The sequence below is a fragment of the Callorhinus ursinus genome, unplaced genomic scaffold (genome assembly GCF_003265705.2).
Source record: "Callorhinus ursinus isolate GAN/ISIS: 27379988/994484 unplaced genomic scaffold, GSC_fseal_2.0 scaffold10, whole genome shotgun sequence".
Classification (NCBI taxonomy): Eukaryota; Metazoa; Chordata; class Mammalia; order Carnivora; family Otariidae; genus Callorhinus; species Callorhinus ursinus.
In genome coordinates, this window is record NW_027397072.1 from 8,928,344 (window position 1) to 8,953,817 (window position 25,474).

The 25,474-nt window shown below is 44.2% G+C and overlaps 1 protein-coding gene across 3 annotated transcripts; it reads right to left on the reverse strand.

Annotated features, from left to right (window-relative positions):
- Nucleotides 1-3,189: 3,189 nt before the first annotated feature.
- On the reverse strand, nucleotides 3,190-25,112 carry E2F6 (E2F transcription factor 6). 3 transcript variants are annotated; one of them, XM_073897006.1, is made up of 7 exons: nucleotides 24,444-25,112; nucleotides 15,255-15,309; nucleotides 11,234-11,450; nucleotides 9,336-9,492; nucleotides 7,735-7,848; nucleotides 4,875-5,022; nucleotides 3,190-4,425 (listed from the first exon to the last, which is right to left on the reverse strand). In XM_073897006.1, exons 1-7 carry the CDS (start codon nucleotides 24,549-24,551, stop codon nucleotides 4,376-4,378), a joined length of 849 nt encoding a protein of 282 aa, XP_073753107.1. In that variant the 5' UTR covers nucleotides 24,552-25,112; the 3' UTR covers nucleotides 3,190-4,375. The 3 variants fall into 3 exon arrangements, with proteins under 3 accessions (XP_073753107.1, XP_073753108.1, XP_073753109.1); XM_073897007.1 differs by lacking the exon at nucleotides 24,444-25,112 and adding an exon at nucleotides 16,608-16,755; XM_073897008.1 differs by lacking the exons at nucleotides 15,255-15,309; nucleotides 24,444-25,112 and having other exon boundaries at nucleotides 9,336-9,540; nucleotides 11,234-11,370.
- Between the last annotated feature and the right edge of the window lie 362 nt (nucleotides 25,113-25,474).

The window sequence follows — 25,474 nt, forward strand, 5'->3', positions numbered from 1 at the left end:
CTCAGGTCACAATCCCGGGGTCCTGGGATCGAGTCCCGCATCGGGCTCCCTGCTCCGCGGGAAGCCTGCTTCTCCCTCTCCCACTCCCCCTGCTTGTGTTCCTGCTCTTGCTATCTCTCTCTCTGTCAAATAAATAAATAAAATCTTTAAAAAAAAACAGTATCAAATTCACTTCATTAACCAGAATGGGACCTGAAAAATTCTTTTTAAAGTCAAAGCCATTCTCTAGCAGCATCTGCTTAATTGGAAGCAAGTGAAGAAATCTGAACAACTATGGATTCTCCACTAGATGGCAATCATCCCATAAATTTGAATTAGACTCCCATTACACTAGTGGCCAACAAATGGATTGAGTCAGTTGTGTTGATGATAAGCAACTGTCTTACGTTTGCAGTGCTTGATGGCAGTGGTTACATGTATTTACATTTGGCCCATTCCTAAAAGATACAAATTGGCATTTTCCAGGACCCTGCTACCCTTTTAAAGCCCAGATATCTCAAGACTCATCATTCTGGATAGTTTTTTTGTCACCACCAATCACTCTCAAACCAATATAGAACTTTAACTTAACAAACTAACCCCAGGTTAAATAATGGGAATAAACTAGCAGTTTATCTAATTTCTTAAATTTCCTATGTTCCATGCATGCTAGTTTTGGAACTTTTCAGAAAGATGAACTTTATTTTTTTCTTAATTAAAAAAATCATTTTAAGATTTATTTGAGAGAAAGAGAGTGTGTGCACAAGCAGGGGGCGGGACAGAAAGAGAGGGAGAGAACCCCAAGCCAACTCCCCACAGAACACGGAGCCCGACACAGGGCTCCATCCCACAACCATTGAGATCATGACCTGAACCGAAATCAAGAGTCAGACACTCCGATGACTGAACCACCCAGGTGCCCCAAGATAAACTTTATAGACCAAAAAAGCATTCCCAGACACTGCCAAATGTCCCTCGGGGAATGTTCCCCCTGTCGAGAACCGCTGGTCTAGCCACCGCAGGCTCCACTGGGGGGAGTCAAGGCGCCTACTTCCATAGTAGGGGAGGGACTGAGCCTTTCATGCCCACTTCCGTTTCCCAAACTGTCAGAGAAGCCACCCCTATTCCTCTGGAGGTGATGGGACAGCAGAGGCCAAGCGTCATCCTCCAATTTAAAGTCCCCCTGACTCCAGGGCTGGTCTCCTGAAGAGCCTTCCTTCTCTCCTTCATTTTTCACTCCATTCTCTACCTTCTCTCTGCGTACCCCTTCTCTGCTGCACCCCCCTCCTGTCCTCCGAAGGCCACCCAAACAGCCCCGCCCACCTGGGAGGACGATGGGCCCTACGGCGAACAGGCCGCCAGTGGTCAGAGCGAGTGACAGCCAGGACGCGCCACCTCAGCCTCAGCTGTGCGGCCCGCGGCAGCAGGTAAGCCAACGGTGGTGGCCTTCAAAAAGCCAACTCACAGGGTGACAGGGGGGCTCGCTTTTAATGACATACGTGGCTTTATTCTGGTTTCCGTTTTTAATTTGGGGAGATAATCAAGTAGCAGATTTCGGAGATTTTGAGACATGACTTACCATTCATGCTCCCAAGAGAAATGCTGGTTCTGTCTCCAGGTCCTCAAGCCTTTAGCAGCACGAACACTCACTTGTGCAACGTCCAGCATCGAACTTGACACCAGCCCACACGTGCGTCCCTGGGACCAAAGCCCAGGCCAAAAGGGCTCATAACTGTCACACGTTTAAAGCCCCCCTCTCTTGAAAACAGCGCGCTCACACCACAAGGATGTTGGGCAGGCGTGCTGTAACCTTGAACAAACTGCAAAACGGGCACAATTTTAACTTTTTTTTCTTCCAGTGAAAATTCAGTTTGTTGGTCTGTGTTTTTGCAAAATCAGGGTTTTTAAATTCTTGGGAGTTGGGTGGAATGACATCAGATCACTTTTCTTACCAACCAGCAAAAACGTATGGAACTGTACAGAGACGTGAGGAACACGAACACATCAGAGAGTCCCTCCAGTCCGAGAGCACGCAATGCCAGGCGGGAAAACGCAACAGCAGTTGAGGAGGATGGCCACCCAACACGGGTACTGACTGCGGGCACGAGGGCAGGGAAGTGGAAGGAGGGCTTTATGCCAGGTCCGGAACGAAGACGGAATTCTGAAACCAGACAAGAGGACAGCAATTCCAGGCCAAAGGGTTAAGAGCAAAGGCATGGGGGTGACAAAGCGCGCCGTGCGTTTCAGGTCTGGTTTGGGTTGGGGGCTTGTCGGGCGAGTTCACAAGCTTGGAAGCCAGATCGGGGCCAGCCCGGAGGCTTTCTACATCAAGAGTTTGGACTTCGGCCGGAAGGACACAGGGGACACTCGGGCATCTGACCAGCGCTAGGTGGCCGAAAGGTGAGCAGCGGTGCGCACACAGGGAGACGGGCAGCCGAGCGGGGCGTGGGCGTGGGCGTGGGAGGGAGAGCCGCCGAGCAGCGGTGCGCACACAGGGAGACGGGCAGCCGAGCGGGGCGTGGGCGTGGGCGTGGGCGTGGGCGCCGCCGAGCCAGGCCCGAGCATGTTTACTTTAGCAGTTGTAACAATCAGAGACCAAACACCCCAAGATAGACAGAGTTCATTGATAGACCATGTCTCCAGCTGACGGAGGACCTTCGCTTCCATGAAATCATTTCACCCTCAGAACAAACTGTAAACAGTTGTCACATTTCACAGGTAAGGAGCCACCTGCTGCTCGGGGAACGACAGTCACTTCTGCCAGTGCCGCCTTCGTTGGTCTGGAGGCACTACCTTCTTCTTTCCTCCCCAGCCCGCTATTCCTGCTCAGGAAAAGCTTGTCACCCTGTACTTCCCCGTCAGTAGAACGGTCACGGGCCTCCCGTCTCCGCCGGCTTACCCTCCCAGTCGCTGGGCTCACCTCCTCCTGCGGTTCCAGCCATCAACTTACGAACGGACATCTGCCCAATCTCCCCCGCAGAACGTGGAAGTAAGTGAATCCTAGACGCTCGGCAGTATTTTTCAGTATTTTGATTTTTGATTCCTTTTTAAAATCTTTTTTAACATGGCCTTATTTTCAAGTTGCTTCAAATCTCTCTCGGAAAGCAAGAGCAGCTCAAAATCTGAATCTGAATGATGCTGACGAGAATCCTATGCGGCAGGCAAGCCAAGTATCATTAGTCCAGTTTTACAATTCACTCACTCACGCGCTGATTTGTTCAAACATTTATTGAGCACTTTTGATGTGCCAGGCATGGTGCAAGGCGCCGGGTATAACAATGATTAAGACAAAGTCCCTCAAGGAGCTCACAGTCTAATGGTAAACTACCGAGTAAACTGAGGCACAGAGTGGTAAATGACTTACCCAATGAGGTAGAGAGAGCTAGGTACTTGGAAATGTGGGACTAGAGCTGGAGAGAGGGCAGGGTACCACTAACTCATCAAAAGCAAACCCCTTTGATTGAAAAGCAAGGCTGCATACAGAAACGTATTACAAAATCTGCTTGCAAAAAGGTTAAAATAGTTTCCAATTTTCATCATGATTAAATTCACGTCTTGCAATGAATTAAGCCATTACCTGATAGTATTTCTATACTTGTCCCTAAAGCTTTAGGGCACGCCACCAGTCGGCTCAGACACAATAACCCTGTAGGGAGCTTGAAATCAAGAAGTATCAGATTTCAATTTCAGCACTGGGAACCATATTGAAATCCTTTAATTAAATCCATGAACTTTAAATGTATAGCATATTTATGATACTTCTACATGTAGAAGTTTGGAAAAAACTTTCCTCTAACCCCCATTCAGAGGATTCTAATAAGTTATAGATACCACAGAAATTAGAGAATTTGTCTGTTACTTTCCATATATACATTATTTTGGCTATACAAGGGTGAAAAGTTTGACTTAGACATATTACATAAGTAATCTAAACATTATACAGATATATACAAAGACATCACATTCAGATGCCTGTGTACACCCATCGAACGTTTAACAGCTAACTGCAGACGTAAACCTGTGTAAGGCAATTTCTTTTGTGATAATGACACACAATCCTTGAAGGAAAGGGCAGAGTCCGCGAAGCACTGTCCACTTCAGGCCTGACCTCTGTCTCCGTGATTCTCTTCATGATGAAGTGAGTTCAGTAGGCAAGATGTCTATTTCACTGACAAAAAGCAGTGAGTAATTATAAAAAGAGTTGTTTTCAAATGCAGAAACCATAATTATCCAGTAATCGAAGTAGTGAACTTCTCAAAGCCACCACTGGCCTTGACGCTGTGACAGAACCAGAGAGTTTCATGGATGATTTATTGCTCTGAGAATCAAATTTGATGCATAATTCATCCACACGGGATGCTCCCCAGGAATTCAGTACGTGAATTCTCAAATGCTATCAGTTGCTCACTTCAAGCAATTCTTCACTTTGCTGTGGAGGATTTTCTTCTGAAAAACAACAAACATGCAAGAGATTCTCCTGAGTGAGGGTTTGAGAGGTAGACAGGTAACAGAACATATAACGTGAGTGCTTAAGAAAAAGGCTGAAGACCCCTGGTCAAGAACCACATTGTTATGCTAATGGCATAAGGCTGCCGTAAAGTCTCACAAGAACAAACTGGAACCCAAACGCGCGCTGACGGCACCTGTCAGAGGATGCGGATGGCCTTCTCTACCCGGAGACTACACCAGGTGGCACCACCACAGCATCAAAACTATATGGAATTTAACCATCAAGTTGTTAGAAATAGTCTAAACTGTAGCTAAGAATTACCTTGTCATTCTTTAACTTTTTTCTGGCTAGACAGTGTAAAAATATCTGTAACAGCACAATAAGACTATATATCAAAAACCATTAGAGTCTTAAATTTTCCTAATCACAGACTCGGTATAGTTACCTTTATCAGGGTGTTCTGGATGTTTGTTTTTAGATGAAGAGGTGCCTGCACCTTCAGACACTTTACTACTTGAGTGGCCCTGCTCCACTTCACATAAATACACATCAATGGGGCCTCTGGTGCTCCTTATATGTACTGTGATAGAGTTCTGGCAAAAGACACATAAAATACCATAAAAAAGACCCATCAGGATGAATGCGAGAATTCATTAATGATATTGGTTCACTTACTAGAACTGCCAAAGTTTCATTTCAAGGGATATCTCTGAAATTTTAAGTCCAGCCGCTTTTCCTTCTACCACACATTTGAGAGAACGGTGTAGTTGGCCTCCGTCACTCCTGCACCAGCCACCGGACCGCCAGCCAATTCACGGCGCTGCCGGCTACTCAACCGTCCGGTCAGGACTTCGGGGCCGTGGTGCAAACACCTCCCCACTCGAGAGCCCACCTTTCTCTACTCAAGGAGCTGACCCCTTCTAGGAGTCCGTACTTGAGAGTCCAAAACCAGTGTCTGGACGACAGAGAAATCTCAAACATGCTGTTGTCTCAAACGGTAAAGGTGTGTTTAGACCTTCGGATCACCGAAGAGGTACCGTGTTAACTGAACGGGCCGGTCTCTGTCCACGTGAAAGAGCCAGGGGATGGGATCCAGACAAAACACACCCCAGAAATGTAAAAAATATTCAGAAGAATTGCATATAAAGGACTATTAATTATGATTATTCACATCTTTTGGCTTTGGAGCTTTAAAATTTACTCAAGATAGCGGGAAGTAGGGTGCTTCTACCGAGAATTATGCTAAATTCTTTGTGTTTGGGGGGTGGGGGATGTGTGTGTGCGCGCATGTGCACACCGAAACCTGGGAATGAACCAATTTATGCTAAATTCTTAAGGAACAGTTCAGTTATAAATGATTCCTTTGTTATTCTGACTGGAAGCGGGTTCAAGTGTCACACGAAGTCTGTTCCCTGCCTTCCCACGCTGTGAGGCCTGGGCTAGGTCCGGACACCATGCTCCCTCCTGCTCCACACAGCTCACCAGGATCTTAACACAACAGCGCTCAGGGAGATGCAGCTTCTCAGAGGGTCTCAAATCCCTTGTGTCACCTTCTCTGCGGCTTCCTGGGACCAGACATATAGGTGGGAGAAAGACCATCCATGCTCAGGTTCTAGACCGCCAGGCCTGGTCTGACTTGAATGGTGTAGCTTATATAACCCAAGACATACTTCTACACAAAAGTACGTTGCTTTTGTGCAGTTGCTCAGAACTGGCAGCCAGCTGAGGACTTCCTATTCCGCCAAATCAGAGCTCAGCAGCGTTTTCCGTAAAGGGTGAGACAAGAGACAATTTTGGCTTTGCCGGCCATACCATCCCTGTCACCACTATATAATTCTGCCATTACAGAGCGAAAGCAGCCAGACACAATGTCTAAACATACGGGCATGTGGCTGTGTCCCAGCGAGACCATGTATAAAAATCTAGCCAGCCAGACTGGACCTGAGGCCAGCACGGCCACCCCGGCTCTAGCTTCCCAGATCTCACCCTGCATCTTTGTGGGGGTTGGGCACACTGAATGCAGTGTGCCCCTGTCTACGACTCCCACTTACTGCTGAGAATGGCTGCCACAGGGCCCACATTCATCAGCCTTTAAACTGGACTCTGAGTCTTGGGCATGATCCAAAAGCTCAGCAAAATTTAGCAATTATAGCCTAAAGGGGCTCACAGCACAGGGGAAAAAACCCAAAACCCCATCAGTCACTGCAGCATGGACCATCATGTCCCAAAGTAAGGATGTGTTGAAAGATCAGTGGTTAATTATTAAAAAAAAGTTTAAACATCTCTCAAACGACTCCTATTAAATATAAAAGTTACTTAGGCGACTTGGAATAGATCAAAATCTAAATAGAATAACGAGGAAACATCACCCGTAAGTCACAACTTGAGTGTGACTAGAAGTTGTCCCTTAACTGATTTATAATACACTGTCAAGTAACAACATGGGTGCCCACTTGGACAGCGGTCCGCTGGGGATAGGACAGATGAGCAGGGAATCTTCTTCACTATGAGGGAGGTGCGTCCCTACAGCAATGCAGAGGGTATCACTAGGAGCACCTGATGGGTCTACCAGGCTGTCAGAACTTGATGATCTGTCTCAAGGGCCACACTCCTTGGTTCTGATTCCATCCCTACCTATGCATTTATTTGTGTACGTCTGAGGCTACACGATTAACTTCTGATGACAGTGACCTTTCAATACAAACTTCCCTGCGCGGGGGCATGTGCTAAGCAACTGGCAGCTGGTAAGAATATTCACACCCACACAGAAATTTCACTTTTCATTTTGAATGTACCAGTGTTCTAGTTTATTCATTAGTCTTTGATGAGCCTGGGTAGAGTTAATTCCTTAGAGCCTTCGCTGACACCAGATATACTGCTGGAACTTCAAACAACGAGGCCAATTCTTGGTGATTCCTCTAAGAGGCATTACGGTCTATCATCGTCGACTACTGTCTAACAGAGGCACTGTGGGGCCTGAGAGTACAGTATACTCCCAGTACAATGATTCCCACCAGATTCTGAAGCCAAACCATCTGGGCTTGAATTCTGGTTCTGTCACTTACTGTGTGATCATGAGAAAGTCCATCTCTCTGTGCTTCAGACTCCTCCCTTTAAGAGGATAATAATCATGACTATTTGCTGTGTTACTCGAAACAAGTTAAAGTGTGTGAAGTGCCTCAAGCAGTATCAGGTAGGCAGCTAACATGCACGTGATGGTTACTAAGTCATTACAACTGTGACAGCCTAAGGAGCTGACCTGTCTCCCTCTTTAAAAAAATCCTTAGAAATGCAGGGATACCTACTTCTCTGGGAGCTGGAACATCCAATCTGGTTTCTGCCGGAGCTTTCACTGCAATAACAATCTGCTCGTGGAAGGCTTGAATGCTATGAATGTCCTGATACGTCACATACGCTAGTGTAAACATCAGTCAAGGGTCTCTAAGCAGAATGCTACGTACTGAGGAGATAATTCCTCTCTTATAATACATGCATACAAGTGTAATGTTAGAATCTCTGTAGTTTTTATGGGATACGAACTCACAATTAAGGAAAGCAATTGGTAAAAAATTATTTCATATATGATTATTATTTCATCAACAATTCTTAAGATTTTACAAAGTGTTTTACAATATTTATAACTCGAAGCATTCCTTTAAACTCTAGCGTCGTGATTATGACGACAATTTCTGGAGAAAAATATTAATAACGCACACAAAACAATTCAGGTGAAGGTGTTTAACCTACTCCCTGCCCCCCATTTCCTACTCATTGCTAGATCTTACTATGAGAACCTTTGGAGACAAAATATTCAGTTTTGATGACAACCTCCTACAATACGAGGAGGAAAACATCTGTAAAAAAGGGGAAGCAACTTGGAGAATCAGTGTTTCAGGGCCATTGTGTACCCATGGGGTTTCTTGCGTCCCAAATTCTTCTCCATCTCACTACGTGAATTTTTTCATCTTGTTTTACTATGTCGCCTGAAGTTTTGCCAATTATGTGATTTACTGGGTTTCCCCAGCATTTTTTGTTTACTTTACAGATTTTACTTTCCTTCCACTAACCAGACTATGGAAATAGAGGAGTCTGATGCAGAGTGTCAGTCAGTCTGAAGCACGAACCACTGAGGATCAGTGATTCCTCACAGAGGGGCAACAAGAACGGAGCAGATGGGCCCAGGGGACCCGGGAGACCACGAGAAGAACGCCACCCAAGACCAGTCTCCCCTGCTGGTCCCAGAGGCGCAGCCAGCTCCACCAGGCTCTGCGGGCCAGAGCGGCAGTGCAAGTGCCCAATCAATGACAATTTCATTGTTTTCAGAAATAAACTCCAGTTAACAAATTAGGGAAAACCTGCATTTCACAAACGCCAACAGATTCTACTATCTTTACAGAATTCTGACTAAAAAAACAAACAAGAATGGGCCACTATTTTTATTTTAAATGCAAACACGGATGTTGGTACATGGTCACGAGGCAGCATTTAACCTGAACAAACAGCATACAAAAGAGCAAAAGGCATTTATTTGTGTACATCTGAGGCTACACGATTAAACCTTTACTTGCTTTTAAAACTTCTAAAGCTCTGATTTTGTATTCTGAATATATTAATTAAATCCCCAAGCTTATTTTAAATAAAGGTTATTTAAAATAACCTGCCTTGGAAGGAGAAATTTTTTTAAAAACGGAGAGAGTTAACAAACAGGGTTGCTGGAGAGGAGGTGGGTGGGGGGAGTGGGGAAACTGGGGGATGGGCATTAAGGAGGCACTTGATATAATGAGCACTGGGTGTTGTATGCAACTGATGAATCCCTAAATTCTACCTCTGAAATTAATGATACAGTATAAGTTAATTAAACTGAATTTAAATAAAACATTTAAAAAAAGGACAGAGTTAAAGGATATCTTTCATTTTCTTTGTCATCTGTTAACTCAAACAACTGCTGAGCACAATCCTTAATTAACTCATCCAAAGCATCTTCCATTGCTGATAAGTCAGAAAGTTCCTCCTGCAGCTTCTTCTGTTGGGGCACTGCTCCAAAATTGCTAAGATCAGATCCTCTTTAAAGGTATTTGGAAAAAAACAAAAAAACTCACCATCAGTAACATCTAGGAGATGACAGAGAATACAAGTTAGATTATTGGAACTTCTCCAAATGTTGACACCAGGTATTTCACAAACTGACAGACAAAACTAGGTACCTGAACGTCACCTGTGACCTCCTTTTATTCTAGACAACCATTATTCTTCCTATACATAAACTGGTTTTTGTCCCCATTTCTAGTCTCTTACACAGGGATTAAAAAACCCCAACAAACCATTATAAATCTATGGAAAGTAATACTAATAAGGAAAGCTGATGGAGGTCATCGAGCCCAGACCAAGAGTCACTAATACCGTTGAAGTCTCAGCTCTACTACTTACAGCAAGACTTTTTACAAGTTATAATCTTTTAGTCCCCTATGAAAAACAAGGAGTACAGACTAAAATGATAGCTCTTCTGCTAAAATTCTGAGTATTTTTCCCCTCATGTGCATATTATACTTGGTTCTATCTGAATGTAATGATTATATTCATTATTCTTAAAAGATATACTTTCTCTAGTTATTACTACCTACCATATCATATTGGTACGATATGACCCAAGCCACTGATGTTTTTTCTTCTTCTTTGTGGAAAATAAAGATGAAAAAGGCTGTGGCCACTTTACCTTTGGTTTACTAGTTTTCAAATCTGATTCCAATTAGTGATTCAGAATGCAATCTGATATTAACCCTGAAAGTGTTATTTAATGTTATTTAGCAAACATGTCCAGATTAGAATTCAATCTGCATTTCTGTACTACTGAAAAAAATAACTTCCTTTATGAACCACTTTCCTCTAACAGCAAAGTTCATTATTTAGAGCCATTTCGTGATCTTTGTTGGTAGATTTTTCATTTGCCTGAAATGTATTTGTATGTACTTATACGATGGAATTGTTTCTTACTGATCCACAGTATTTGCTTATTGTAATTATTAATAGCTTTCTTCTTATGCACATGTGCACACACACATCTATATGTATAACTACATCTATATCATAAGGTCTTTTTTCCATGATCCTCCCTAATCAAATATGAAATCTTTAGCAATTTTTTTTTTTTTTTTTTTTTTTAGAGAGATCATGACCTGAGCCAAAATCAAGAGTTGGACACTTAAGTGATGAGCCACCCAGGTGCCCCTAGCAATTGCCTTTTAGATATTGTCTACTGATTGTTTTTTACATTCAGGACAGTGTGTGATCCACAGCCTATCTGACTCATAACCACTTGGGGTAGTTAAGAATGTAGATTAGATTCCTGCCTTTGCCCCAGAACAAATGAATTATAATCCCTGGGGCGGGACGCCTCTAAGTGTTTATCACATTACACTGTTTTACAACCTCAACTGATTTCCTCCTGATAATCAACAATCATTTGGGAAAAAAAAAAAATCTAAATAATCAGACGTCCCCCTCTTACGATTTTGAAAAACAAAACTCTTAAAACTAATCATTATCCCATTCAACTTTTCCGTAATATCAGAATGACATTTTAGGTCTATGGCTTTTATTTAGTCCTAAGTAGGAAAAAAGTATGTACTTGTGGGACAATGTGAGAAATTTTTATAGAATCCTTCCTTAACAAGAAGCCATCTCCTACTTTGTTTTGTCCTATCAAAACACTGCTAATATCTAATGTTTCAAGCATGGTATTGTCACTTAATGAGAAGGGAAAAAAAAAAAAAGAAAAAAGCCAGGAAAAGTTCGAAACCAACTCACATCCATCGAATATGGTTCTTAGACTTTTTTTCAACCAGATCGATTCCATCTAAAACATTGGTGATGTCATACACTCTTCGTTTCCGCACTCCCAGTTTTGTGGCAACCTTGTTTAAGTCGAGAATACCCCCAGGAGCAGATCTGACAAGATCCATAAATTTTCGAGTTAAATAAACCAGAGATACATCAAAACGAGGTCTCTTCACTTTTAGAGCTTCTGGGAAACAAAACAAACAAATTCATAAAATTCTCAATAGCACTTCTTTCTCAGCTCATTAAAAAAAGTAATCTATTTCCTCAGTAAGCACAGACCCCTACAGAAATTCTAGACACTGAACACAGCATAGGTAATTTTTATGAAATAGATTTCTCACACTGGATAAAAATGTATCAGCCTAACTCAGGTAAACAAAGGCTTTAGTCTCAAAGGAGGATTTGAAATATGCAGCCAATTCCCCTAGACATGGGAATTTGGAGGAGTCTGTGGCATCTTATCAAACATAAAGTAGAGAGTTTCTACCCCCACCACTCAGGAATAGGATTAGAAACGGTTTTTAAAATTAAATTTCTTATTTGGTCTTCAAGTTAAGAAATTCTTTATAAAGCAAAGAAAGACTTGGCTTTTTCTTTTTAACACTTAAACTGTTCCTATACATGTCATAGTGTAACCCTGATGGAAGTTTTTCAAAGAGCTCAAATTAGTCTTCTATTAAAACATTAGGACATATCTTGAGGAAAAGTGGTATGTCTATTTTTTTTAAATATTCACTAGCCTATATTAACAGATAAGCAAATGAAGGGGGAAGATCTCTTTAATTCCCTCCCTCCTTCACCCGCTCTGACGATTTTAGTTTTTTATACACACCCTGCCCCCGCAGCACACAGACACACACAAGTGTCAATATGTAAACGTAACTTTTAGAAACAAAAATAACAGACTATTTTTAACAAGCTGCCTTAACTCAACATTGTGAACATCCTCACTTGGTAACAAATGTATTTCAACGTTATTCTTTTTTTTCTTTTTAAAGATTTTTTTAATTCATTTATTTGACAGAGAGAGACACAGCGAAAGAGGGAACACAAGCAGGGAGAGTGGGAGAGGGAGAAGCAGGCTTCCCGCGGAGCAGGGAGCCCGATGAGGGGCTTGATCCCAGGACCCCGGGATCATGACCTGAGCCGGAGGCAGACACTTAACGCCTGAGCCACTCAGGCGCCCCCCCCAACATTTTTCTTAATGGCTGCATAATATTTAACTGCATGGAATATTTGCTAAACCTACCCCAATACTGGAAATTCTGACTGTCTCCACCTTTGCTATTTTGCCCGATACTTCAGTAAATCTCCCTATAGCTAAATTTTTGTGCGCATCTTTGTTTCCTTTAGTTAAGTTCCCTGATTTGGAACTGGCGAGTAAAAGGGTATTTTAGGGAATGTCTGTCCCACTAAACCTGCTATCCAGGTGGGGGTTCTATCAACTTTACAAAGTGTATGTGTGAGAGGCTTGGCTCATGTGCTTGCCTGGACCCGGTGTTAGCGTTCCTTTCATTTTTCCCAACCTGATATTAAAAAACAAGTTCTTACGGTTTTTTTTCTTACAGTTTGTTGTGCAGAGTAAATATTTTACAAATAACCCAGGTGTCCTTTTGGTGTGGAGTATATGACCTCTCTTTTTTCTGCTTTCATAGCATATGACAGTGAGTATGCTTCAAAAGAAATATTCATCCTGTCTTCAATTGGGAAATCCCCGTATCCAGAACCTCTAAAACGTCACAGTCAGTTTAAAGCCCAGTGGTGGCTACTCCAAGAACACAAGTATGTATTTTATAACGCACATGTCTTCTCTGTGGAGACCACTCCTACACTTATGATTGAACAGGAATAAATAGAAATTAAAATGGGGTTTAGGGCCGCCTGGGTGGCTCGGTGGGTTAAGCGGCTGCCTTGGGCTCAGGTCATAATCCCAGGGTCCTGGGATCGAGCCCCGCATCGGGCTCCCTGCTTGGCGGGGAGCCTGCTTCTCCCTCTCCCTCTGCCTGCCTCTCTGCCTACTTGTTCTCTCTCTCTCTCTGCCAAATAAATAAAAATCTTTAAAAAAATAAATAAAATGGGGTTTAATTAGAAGAAAGTCACCATTCTACAAAAAGCCTTGGCAGACTACAACAGAGAAATTCTAACGTGAAAAAGCATGTATCTAATCACGTTAACTGCTAACATGATAGGGTTTATAAGCTCAGGGTTAAGTATATTCCCACCATGTTAGTCACTTTCGAAAGTGACTTTAGAAAGGTATTAACTGAAAAGCTATAACCTGACAGTTGTTGATGGAATACAAACATGATTCAAAAGGTTTTCAAACTAAAGATGTTCCTTAGTCTAGTAAGGAACCCTATCACAATGTCCTGAGGTCAGTGCCAAGCGAGGCACCCAAGCTTCCCAAGAAGAGGAGCTGAACCCTGACTGGAGCGGGAGTAAGGAAATTCTGAAGGGGGTGAGCGGGCAGAGGACAGAAAGGTAGAGTGGAAGGTCTTCTCCCCTCTGATGGAGGGCAAGGGGCTTAATGAGACAGAGCCATGGTTGAGAACAGGTAGATTCAGGGAACCCACAGCTGGTAGGGATGGTGAGGGCAGCAGATGAAGACCAGGCTGCCCAGTGGAGCTGGAATGACCTAGAAGGGCCCTGTCTTTCTGTCCAGCTGTTCTCCACTGCCTAGTTTCTTTTAAGGATATGAGGTGGCTTATAAATTTAATACAAATAAGTAAAACCAAATAAACAAGTCAGGGTTTTCTCTATTTGTAATAGAACACTGTGGAAGAATTCCAGGTTGCATGAGATCCCAATCCCAGTTCTGTGTTAGGAAAATCCCCCTGGCGGCAGAGTGGAAGAGCCTAAAAGCAGACAACCTACTGAGGAGGCCATCCCGCTGTGTCAGCTAGGGAGGGAGGGAGGGCCCACACCGCAAGCAGCAGTCTAACCCAGTGGTTAAGACAAGGGGCTCGAGTCCAAGGTGTGGGGGTGAATCCTGACTGAGGCCTCAGTTTACTCAGCTATAAAAAATGAGTAATAGGGCACCTGGGTGGCTCAGTTGGTTAGGCGACTGCCTTCGGCTCAGGTCATGATCCCGGAGTCCTGGGATCGAGTCCCACATCGGGCTCCCCCTTCTCTGTGGGGAACCTGCTTCTCCCTCTGCCTCTGCCTGCCACTCCCCCTGCTTGTGCTCACTTTGTCTCTCTCTATGTCAAATAAATAAAATCTTTAAAAAAAAAAAAAAAGAGTAATAATCCACACTTGTATTTTAAAGGGTTGTTGCGATAATGCATGCAAAAAGTCTGACACAGCTTGCACTGTACAAGCTCAGTGTGTGTTAGACAATACTGTACGGTGGTGAGGACGATCAGACAAGGGACACACTTCCAACGTAAAACGGGCCAAACCTGGGCACCAGCTATGGGTGAGGCTGTGGCAGGGGCTGAGGAGAAATTAAGGGCTTATATATAAAGATCTACATGTGGGACCTATGCACAGTCTATTCCTTGTGGTTAGGACCTAATTAAGGGGGAGTTAGGGGTGGGGCTATGTATGGTAACAATTTCCAGAAGGATGGGAACCAGAGCAACTGGTACTCCCTTTCCTTTTGATGACTCTGCACGCTGGTCCATGGCAGGAATGGGACAGAGCAAAGGGAATCAAAGGAAATCTTGAGGCCAAAGACAGTTCTCCTGCCTGTCAATGGCCTTCAATTCTGCTGACAGCGACAATACTGCTCTCACAGAATTTCGAGAAAATATCCTTAAACATAGACCATTCCATTTTAAAAATGATTTCTAAAAGCAACAAAGAATAAACTGGCACTTGTGCACATTATTCAGCCCACAATCTCAGGAGTTTTTGCTCAAAGTCAGTGTACGAATAATATATTTTACTTAAGTTTCTCATCAACTTATGTACATTTAAAATAAATCGTTTAAATCATATGAAGTTCAAACTACAAAACCTAAAATATATTCCAGGATCAACTTACTTCTCATGGACACATACTGTACATTATCTTCTAAATTAATCCTTATTTTTGATGGCTAGAAAAAAGAAAATACAAAAATTTAAATTAGTACTTTAAAGACAACAATGCAAAATGAGCAAAAGCAAATGAACAGCACCTCCTGGATAATGTAAAGGCTTTTTTTTTTCACCCTGGGGTATAATGAGTTGTGAGAAAAGCAGTCCTTCCTCCATACTGGATCTACTCTAACTGTGCTCACAACCGGCAGCGCTCATAGAGTTATGTTTCTAACACTGCACAGGCGTCCATGAGTATGGATGGAGTAGTTACAGAAAGGGGTGGGGGAGAAATACAAATGAGAAGTTACTACTGAATAGACACTAATGTACCATCCCTATCAGATACTGAGGATAAAAAGGAATACAAAGATGATTGGGAAACGGTCTCTGACTCTGGAAAGCTCAGCAGAGGTAGAAGATACGTCTAAAGTAGCAAATGCTCACCCCTTGCTATTTAAGTGTAAGTGGCTCCTAAAAATTTGCTCATCAGTTTTCACAGGTGGCCATGCATTCCCATTATAATTAATGGAAAAACAGCAGCATTTCTGATAATGAAAATAATGCATACTACCTAACTAGAAACTTTGGTATTAGATTAATAAAAAAACTTCTTTTAAATTCTTCAAACGACCAGGAAATGAGTAGCAGCTCCACTCCCAATGTTCACCATCTTATCAGGTATTTAGAAGCTATGAAAGTTTACATAAACTGGTAGTAAAACATCTGTAATACATTTAAAAATCTTTTTTGCAAAAAATAAATAAAACCTTTAGATAAAGCCAGGTAAAGAAAAACCTATATTAGCCTCATGCTTACAACAAAGCACAACGATGACAGGTGCTTCCAGACAGGCTGTGATCAGGTTCAGCTCTTGCCTCAGTGAAAAAACTGGCCCTGAAATTGGCTGTAGTACTGGAATAGGTGAATTCCATAGGTGCTCTAAGAGAAGAATCGGCAGGAATACTATGGATGCACCCAGAGAGGGCTATCACAGAAGGATTCACCGGGAAGGGGATCCCCAGCTGAGCCTTGAAGGACAAGCCAGATTTTGCCCAAACCCATGGGAAGCTTCAAGAGGGAAGACAGGATTTCTAGTGCAGGAAATGCAACGAACAAAGGTATGAAAATATAAACAGCATGGCACCTTTTGAAGACCTACCTGTGTGGTCAGTACAAGACTAACATGACATTGAAGTTGGAAAGGCCTGCTGAACCATACTCAACATAGATCATGGAAGTCATGCTAAGGAGTTTGGACTTCATGTCCTAACCAGTGGAGAATCACCACAGATTTTTGAATAAGAATATGACATACCCAAGCTCATGGTTTAGGAATATGAGTATGGTAGCCATACAGCAAAAAGACTGGGGGATGGGGAAGTCTAAAGGCAAGGTGCGCAGCTCAGAAGCTCTTTGTTTATCTCGGTGTCAGCAAATCCTTGGCACAATGATTTCCGTATCACCTATGAAAAAATTATAGCATCTATTAGCAAGTTAACTAACTTGATATGGAATAATTCTACTGAAAGAGAATTCCGCTGTAGAATTAGCAACTTAGTTGTTAGAATGTAACGGAAAACGCAGACCTGCTGGGGTGTGCAAAGACTGAGTCCCGAAGGCCTGTCTTGGAGGCAGGGACTACGCCCGACGAGCTCTCCCAACAACAGCGCTGACAACAGCAACCTGCAAACACGGACCCCGCCAGTGAACCACTAAAGGGCAGTCCTCTTAAAGTTAGACACAGATGAAGGTGACTACCGGTCATTGCTATTTCTATATTTACCCCTTCTGCTAAAATTGTAGGAGACAGAGTTTACTGTAGAAAGATTCTTAAATGAGAAAGAATCCATCCTCGGCACACTGATTTGAAACAGATAAACAAATATCCTAAATTGTTATATGTTCCTAAAAAAAGTACACAGGAAGGGTTAATATAGCAGGGCTTATAGGTGCCTTGCCTCAAAAAGACTTCTGTTCGTAATTTAGAGCAGCAGGGCCAAGTCCTACACACACGCACTTAATGGTACCCTAACTGGCCGCCTCACTCTCTCCTTGCTGCACATCCCAGAAGGGCAGCTTTCCCGCCCGGTACCCCCCTTTCTTGTCCTCTTACTCAGACTGCTGCCGTTCACAGGTTGGCGCAGGGATGACACCTCAATCAGGCATGACCACAGGAGCAAGGACAACTTGCTTTTCCACACATTCTGCCATAAATGTGGCTGCACTGCATGCTGTCTACACTGAGAACCGTGGGAAAGCAGAGTCCAACGGCATCCTTTTTTTTTTTTTTTTTTTTTAAATTTTTTGACTATGAAAACACAGTATCTTGGAGGAATCACAACAGTATTGTGGCCCCTCCGGGGCAGACATCCCAGGATGTATAAATCCTACAGGTGAACAATACTGGAGATTTCCAAAGTATCCATAGTAATGACACATTCATCTCCTTTATATTCAAAATAGTTCTTGGCTTAAGACGGGTTTTGGACTACCAGTTACCTGACTTCTTAGACACTGAGAGATCTGGGCCTTTATCTGTAACAGAATGTGTTGATATAATTTTATTGCCCATTTTCCAAGCTACTGTGAAGATTAAAAAAGAAATTGTGTTAATTGTAAAATTCTATGCAACCATAAGAGACTATTATCATTTTGTTTTGAACCAGAACAGTGTCTGGCACATTCAAGCACTTGGTAAATATTTGTTAACATGTGAAGTTGAAATAGTACCTTGTCACAGATAACTTCAACAAGTAAGTAACTCAGAACTCTGAAACAATGAGTAGTTAAGACACAAGGACACAGGGTGAAGACCCCCTCTTGTGTACACCATGAATACAGATCCCTGAGAGATTATCAAGCGTCATTTGCTGTGTTCTATTGCAACATCCATCATTCATTATCTGGCTAGATCAGCCTGACACCTGGCAAGACTTTCCAGCTACTCTAACTTTGGTAAGGCATTCAACAAGTAGGCCAAGAGCATTTCTGGAAATAGAAAGGACTAGACAGGCCTCCTTTCAAAGTGGCTTTCAAATCAGAATAAATGAGGGTGCCTGGGTGGTTCGGTGGGTTAAGCATCTGCCTTCCGCTCAGGTTATGATCTCAGGGTCCTGGGACTGAGCCCTGCATTGGGCTCCCTGCTCAGTGGGGAGTCTGCTTCTCCCTCTGCCTGCTGCCCCACCCCCTGTGCATGCTCTCTCTCTCAAATGAATAAAATCTTAAAAAAAAAAAAATCAGAATAAATGTTTCCTCACAGAAAAGTTAGTAAGCTATTAAAAAAAAAAGCAAATGAAATGCCATGCCACCCCTGCATTTGGCCCCAAATTATTTAGGTCCCTCAGATCAGAGCAGTGCACCTCGCCCCTGGAGGGAGGCCAACGAGGCTCTACACTCTTGTATGGACACCCCCCCGGCCCCGGGTATGAACCCAGAAGCGGACACAGGAGCTGGAATAGAGAGAGCTCCCACTCAAGTGGAGGGGCCTTGCCCCTCTCAAAAGGAAACTGATTGTATAAGCTCCTCTCAGGGATACCCATTTTCTTTTTATTTTGAAATAATCTCAGCCTTCATAAAAGGTACAGAAGTAGCACTAAGAATTGCTATATACCCTTTATCCAAATACCCCACATTAATGTTTTATTACATTTGCTTTATTATTTTTTTCTCTATACACACATAATTTTTTTCCTTGAATCACTTGAGGGTAAACTGCTGACCCTAAGTAACTCAGTGTGTATCTCAAGGATATTCTCCTATACAACCACTGGATAATTACCAAAACGTCTGTTTGAACTTAGCAGTTTTGAAAGAAACTATCAGCAGAAACCTGGACTTTAAGGGCACTCCAGTGAAGGTTCAAAAGGAAGAGAGGATCATGCTACTAGAAAGCAGAAGAAGGGAGATGTCTGTTATGCTAGGACAGAACGCTCAGCAACACCATCAACTGCAGTTACGTGGGAAGGTGACAGTAATGGCTCAGGTAACCTGAGATTTCCACACAAAGTGTTGACTGTGGCACCTGGTTTCTCCCTGCAGCCTACAGTAAAATGTGTGAGAGAGAAATCGAGAAAGGGATTGTTAAACAAAAAGAAGCCAGGACTTAAAGGCTTTAAAAATTCCCAGACTTGGGGCGCCTGGGTGGCTCAGTTAAGCGTCTGCCTTCAGCTCAGGTCATGACCCCAGAGTCCCAGGATCTATCCCTGCTTGCTCCCCACTCAGCACGGAGTCTGCTTCTCCCTCTGCCCCTCTGCTCTCTAATAAATTAAAATCTTAAAAAAAAAAAATTCCCAGCCTCTCCAAAAGCTCAAATTAAGAAATGCCATCTGAGAAAGACGAAATCAAAGGCATAATCAATCTAAAGATGAAGGTGAAGGGCACCTGGGTGACTCAGTCAGTTAAGCGTCCAGCTAAGCGTCTGGCTCTTGATTTCAGCTCAGTCATGATCTCAGGGCCATGAGATAGAACCCTAAGTCGAGCTCTGCACTGGGCATGGAGCCTGCTTGAGATTCTCTCTCTCCCTCTGCTCCCCCACCTTTTCCAAAAATAACATAAAAATTGAAAAAAAAAATAAAGATGACGGTGACAGTGTGACTGTACAACTTTTGGATAAGACCTCAGGGGGATCAAAGATGGTGCCTCAGAGTGCTATGCGGTCATGCAAAAGGCCTTGAGTGATTAAGGACGAGCCCCACAGATCCTCTAAATCTAGGCCAGGGCCTCTACGAAGCTCCGGGGCACTGTCCATCAGCCTTTCCAGCAGGAGCCCAAGGTGCAGAAGGGTTCATCCAGAAGAAAGGTGGGACGTTTGTCTGCTGAGTGAACGCACAACAGGATCCACAGAAGGTCCACACAGTTTCTGAGAGAATCGTATCAGCAAAAACACCATCAACTTGGATGAAACGGGACACTGTTTAGACTGAAAAGACGTTACTTAACACCCAAAATTCTACTGCCAGTAAGCAGGCTGATAAAATTCCTCAGCTACAAATAGCGATTATCTCTCATGAGGAAGAAAGGAAGACAGACAGTGGAACCAACAGCCCAGAGGGTAGAGGTGGGAGCACAGAGAATTGTTCCCTGAGACCTAACCAAGAAATTTCTAACATTTAGCAAGCTGATTTTCAGAACTGCTCTGGACCAGTTACTCCCCTGTGACTCCCATCTCCTCCTTTAGGAACAGGAATGTCTAGAGCAGGTACCCTGTCTGTCCCACTAGTGTGTGCTGGCTGTGCTGGGGGGGGGGGGGTCCGCTAATGGTGTTTTTCGTTTCATGGCCTAAAGATCTGTAGGGGCTGGACTGGGCTGTATCTGAGGAGCCTGGATTCTTATTTTATTCTCTAAGTATAAAATCTGTTAGTTTGAGGCTCAGATTGTCCCAGATTAGGCCAATGGGAGACTTTTGAAAGTGGTGCCTGTGCAGGACACTTATTTTTGACCTTTTCAGCATCTTGAGGATGGTAGTCCTCCAATTTCTATGGGAGTAAGCTGCCGGGGCGCCAGCGCGGATGCCACTGCTTCTAGAGCTGACCACCCACCACTGGGGGGAGCTGTCACCGTCTCCATTCCTCTGGAGGAGTCTCACTGACAGGTTACTCCGGTAATTTCCCTGAGGGATGCCAAGGCAGAGCTCAGTAGTAGTCAAACCTTAAGAATGGACTACCTAAGAACTTTCCCTTTCAACCCTCCAACTGATTCTGTGCCCCGACTGGTTCAGGCTTGATACCTAGCCTGTTTGTATCTCGGCTGGGGAATGAATGGAGAAGGCAGAGGCCGCCAAGCTGAAAATCAGCAGGACCCATCTCAATGCACATAAGCTCTCAGGAACCAGCAGCTCCTGACAGGCAAGTCAGCACAATGGAAGCTATTTTACTACTGCTCCGATTCCCACATCTGAAGACTGCAGAGTAATTTATAGTCTGAGATCTCAAATGACAAAGGAAAGAACACAAGGTCAGTTATAGGGACTAAAATCTTGAGCACTGCCTCTAAGTTGGTTAAACATTCCTCTATACAGATGTCTCTTTGTACTGCCTGCCTATTTTGGGGAGTCATATTCCTTTAAGAGCCCTTTGGAAATAGACCTTTGTCCAAGATGTTTGCATTCTCCTCACTGATTCAGATTTTCCTCACTTTTTAAGGTACAGACTGAGTTCCACCTCCAACCAACACCACTTCTCCCTTCTCTAAATTCCAGACAGTTTTCAAGCCATTTACCTGCAGAACATCAAACACTCAGCCAGATACATGACTAAGCTTTGCACAGCAACACACTTCGCTAAATATCCAGTCACTGGCCAGTAAAAACACCGAGAGAGCTGTTTAAATCACCATTTTACAAGCAGGAAAATAAACACTCACACATTCGAACACGTAAGAGTACCTACTTCAGCCATCCCATATTATGTACCAAATGTTTTTGTGAGAGGCACCAAACCACTGCAGATGTAACAACGGAATGGACAGGGTCTCTGCGCTCAGGGACCTCAGAGCCACACACTGCAGACAGGGTAAGCAAGCACAGGGTGCTTTAGGAGCACAAAAGGAGGGCCTAACCTAGTCTTGACATGTCAGATGTCAGAGAAGGCTTCAGACAAGGGACCTATACATCCAGACATGAAAACCAGGGGCGGTAACAAGGAAATGTGTGCTTTTAAAAAAGGGCTTTCTGGGAAGGTAGAGTATGAATATGTAGGGTCCAAAAGAATATGGAAATGTGGAAACTATAAGCAGGTCAAAAAAGATAAATCCAGGAACCTGACTATATTAAGAAGTTTCTACTCTGTTCTGAAAGCACTAGGAAACTGCGATAGACTCTTTAAGCCAAATGACGTGGTCAGAAATATGCTTTAAAAAGACCACGATAGGGGCACCTGGGTGGCTCAGTCCTTAAGCGTCTGCCTTCGGCTCAGGTCGTGATCCCAGGGTCCTGGGATCGAGCCCCGCATCGGGCTCCCTGCTCGGCGGGAAGCCTGCCTCTCCCTCTCCCACTCCCCCTGCTTGTGTTCCCTCTCTCTCTGTGTAGCTGTCGAATAAATAAATAAAATCTTTAAAAAAAAAAAAAAAAAAGACCACGATAGTTACTATGTGAAGAATATCTAGAAGTCTGGGGGCAAGATCAGAAGCAGGAAAACATTGCAACAATCTGAGAGTTAGATGGTTAGAAGTGCCAAGTATTGGTGATTACTTTTAATTAGATTGGGAGGATGGAGGGCGTCAGTTTGGAAAAGGAAAAAGGCAAGGATGATGCCTAAGAGACTAGCTTGGACAATATGGTGGGTGGGTGCCTCTTATAAAGATAAGAGATAGCAAAGCTGTTGCCTGCTTCGGCAAGATGATAATGAATTCAATTATGGATAGGAGTTTGAAATCTAAGTAGAGACGTCAGTAGACAGTTGGAAAGCTCTGAGCTGGATTTATAGATCTAGGAGTTACTATGACATGGCAACTGAAACTGCCAAAGTTGATAAGAATATCTAAGACTTCAAGGGATGTGTGTATCTTCTGATATTAAATGCAAAACTAAGTGGTTTTCCACAGTTGAGAATTCAGGGCTTTTATCAAATCCTCAAAGATGAAGACTACCAATATAGATGGTACCAATGAAGATGGTATCAGAAGTCCTGGGAGTGGTGAATGACGTCCCACATGAAGAATGTGTAGAAAGAGTATAAGAAAACTACAAAAAACACCAACATGTAAGGAATGCAAAGAGAAAGAGCAGTTTGCAAAGGAGCACAAGAGGAGACCAAATGGAGCACTAAGAGTATGTATGGCCAAAGAAGCCATTCAAAGGTGAGTTTCCAACAAAAGGAAGTGGTCAGTCCTGTGGAAACTAGAGATAAAGGGTGAAACATCTGATGGAACTGACAAGGTTGCTGGCAGAACTTGGTTAGAAGAGTCTTAGGGCTGGGGCGCCTGGGTGGCTCAGATGGTTAAGCGTCTGCCTTCGGCTCAGGTCATGATCCCAGGGTCCTGGGATCGAGTCCCGCGTCGGGCTCCCTGCTCCTTGGGAGCCTGCTTCTCCCTCTGCCTCTCTCTCTCTCTCTCTCTGTCTTTGATGAATAAATAAATAAATAAAATCTTTAAAAAAATTAAAAAAAGAAGAGTCTTAGGGCTGTGCTGAGGGCAGGGGTTCCCCCCCCCCCCACTCCACGGTGGTAATGACAGTGGACACAGTGAATGCAAACAATTTTCTGGAAAAGTTTGAAGGAAGAGATACAAATGACAGGGTTATCTAGAATTAAGGGAAGGCTCTTTTAAGATGGGGAAATATTTAGGATGCAGTTTACGTAGTCAAGAATTTATCATCAGGGGTCAGACATTGTGAGGTTAAATCCAGGCTTTTCCAGATACTATCTAAGCACTGACAAGCCACTTAACATTTCCAAGTCTATTCTGACAAATGGAGAACAAGAACACTAATCTCTCAGGACTGCTACGAGGAATTAAAGGAGATTATGCTCATAAATTATTTCTGAGCACTGAAACACCATGGTGATTGGGCATTATTAACCTCAGCAAATGTTTCGTTATTATGGGAAGAAACCAGCAGAAAAGCTGAAAATACGGGGAGAAATGGAAAAACGATGCATTCATCAATGCCTCTGAGAACCGAGGATTGCACCTAGTCTAAAACAAGAACAGATGAAATTAACCCTACGCAGGGAAGGAGCGCGATCTTAATTTGCTGAACGGGCAGCTGTGGGGTGGGAAAAGTAGTGCAGGGTTTCAAATGGCTACAGTCAAGAGAATGGGAAAGCAGGATGAAGACAAACACAAGTAACTTGCAGAGATACAGCGAGAGTCCAGCGGAGGTAGAAAAACGCGAAGTTGGGCAATTTGCTCCAACAATGCTCCCTAGCCCTAGGTAAAAGCCAGTAAGACTGACACATTTGGGAGCAAGTGTTTAAAGAGGAAGGCGCGAGAGTTTTAAATGAAAGACCGACCGGCTTGGTTCAGAGCACGGGATGGGCAGCTGGAGAGTCAGGGAGACGCGGTGCTCCCACCACGAACCCGGCCCAGGGGGACCTCACGACCCAGAGGGCGGTGGGTCCGGCTCCCCAGCGAACGAAAAGAGACCGCTGGGCCTGAGACCCGCCCCCGCGCCACCCCGCGCAGCGCCAGGGCCCCGGGCGCTCCCGGGACTTACCAGCAGGCCCTCCACATTGATGGGGTCGCGGCACCGGCGGCGCACCGTCTCCTCCGCCGGGTCCACCAGCAGGCTGGGCAGTTTCCGCGCCGGCCGCTGCTGACTCATGCTGCCCAGCCGGCCGTCCCTCGCCTCGCACCCCGCGAGCTCTCCCGCCTTCTCCCGCTCCGGCCGGGTGCCGCCCCCAATACGCCGGGTCCCGGGGGCCGAGCACGAACCGGGCCCGCGGCCTGCTCGGGGGCGCCGCTGCCTAGGCCGGCCCGCGAACGAACGCGCCACTGCCCCACGATCTCGGGAGATACAACGCCGACGAGAGAACAGGGTGACCCACGGCTCTCAGGACTCCAAGCCCGCCATCTTCCCGCATGCGCACTGCGCCGCCCCCAGTGCGCATGCCCGCCGCTTCCGGAGCGCTCCCGTGCACTAACCCTCTCCCGGCGGCCGGAGCCCGGGAAAGCCCGGACGCGAAATCCACGGAGAGGATGGCAGAGGCAAGGAAGAGGTGGAGCTGGAATTTCAGAAGAAAGGAACGGGGCCAGAGAAAAGAGGCGGTGGTTGGGGGTGGGGGGGGGAAACGCAATTGTCAACACTGATTATTGAAACTTCTGAGCGCGCGGATGTTAATTAACCTTGAGCCCCCTCCACACACCGCAGGCATTTGCCTGGTGTTGATGCTTAGTAAATGTTGGTAATCAAACCATTGTGCAATTGTTTACTTATAGGCTTCTTTCTTTCTGTTTCTTTTTTCTTTCTTTCATCTGATGAATAAATTATTGATTATCTGTTGTGTCAGATACCGTGGTAGGTACAGGAGCTATTCATTGGAATTTGGCACAGACTCAATCTCAAAATTCCAATAGAGGAAACAGAAAAATAAACTGAACGTTTAAAGCTGGAGCCAGAAAGTGTGTTTTCAAATCCTGGCTTCTCTCCTTATTAAGTTTACAAGAGCTTAAGCAAGTTACTTAATCACTGTGTGCCTCAGTTTCCTCATTTGTTAAATGGGAATAATGACAGTACTTATTTCATAA

Excerpts from the sequence above, each read along its gene's own strand:
- E2F6 (XM_073897006.1), bottom strand. The coding sequence starts at position 24,551 with ATGAGTCAGCAGCGGCCGGCGCGGAAACTGCCCAGCCTGCTGGTGGAC. Across the intron at positions 11,451-15,254 it reads ACAGTATGTGTCCATGAGAA|AAGCTCTAAAAGTGAAGAGA; the intron begins GTAAGTTGATCC and ends TTTGTTTCCCAG. Across the intron at positions 4,426-4,874 it reads TCCAGAACACCCTGATAAAG|AAGAAAATCCTCCACAGCAA; the intron begins GTAACTATACCG and ends GTTGTTTTTCAG.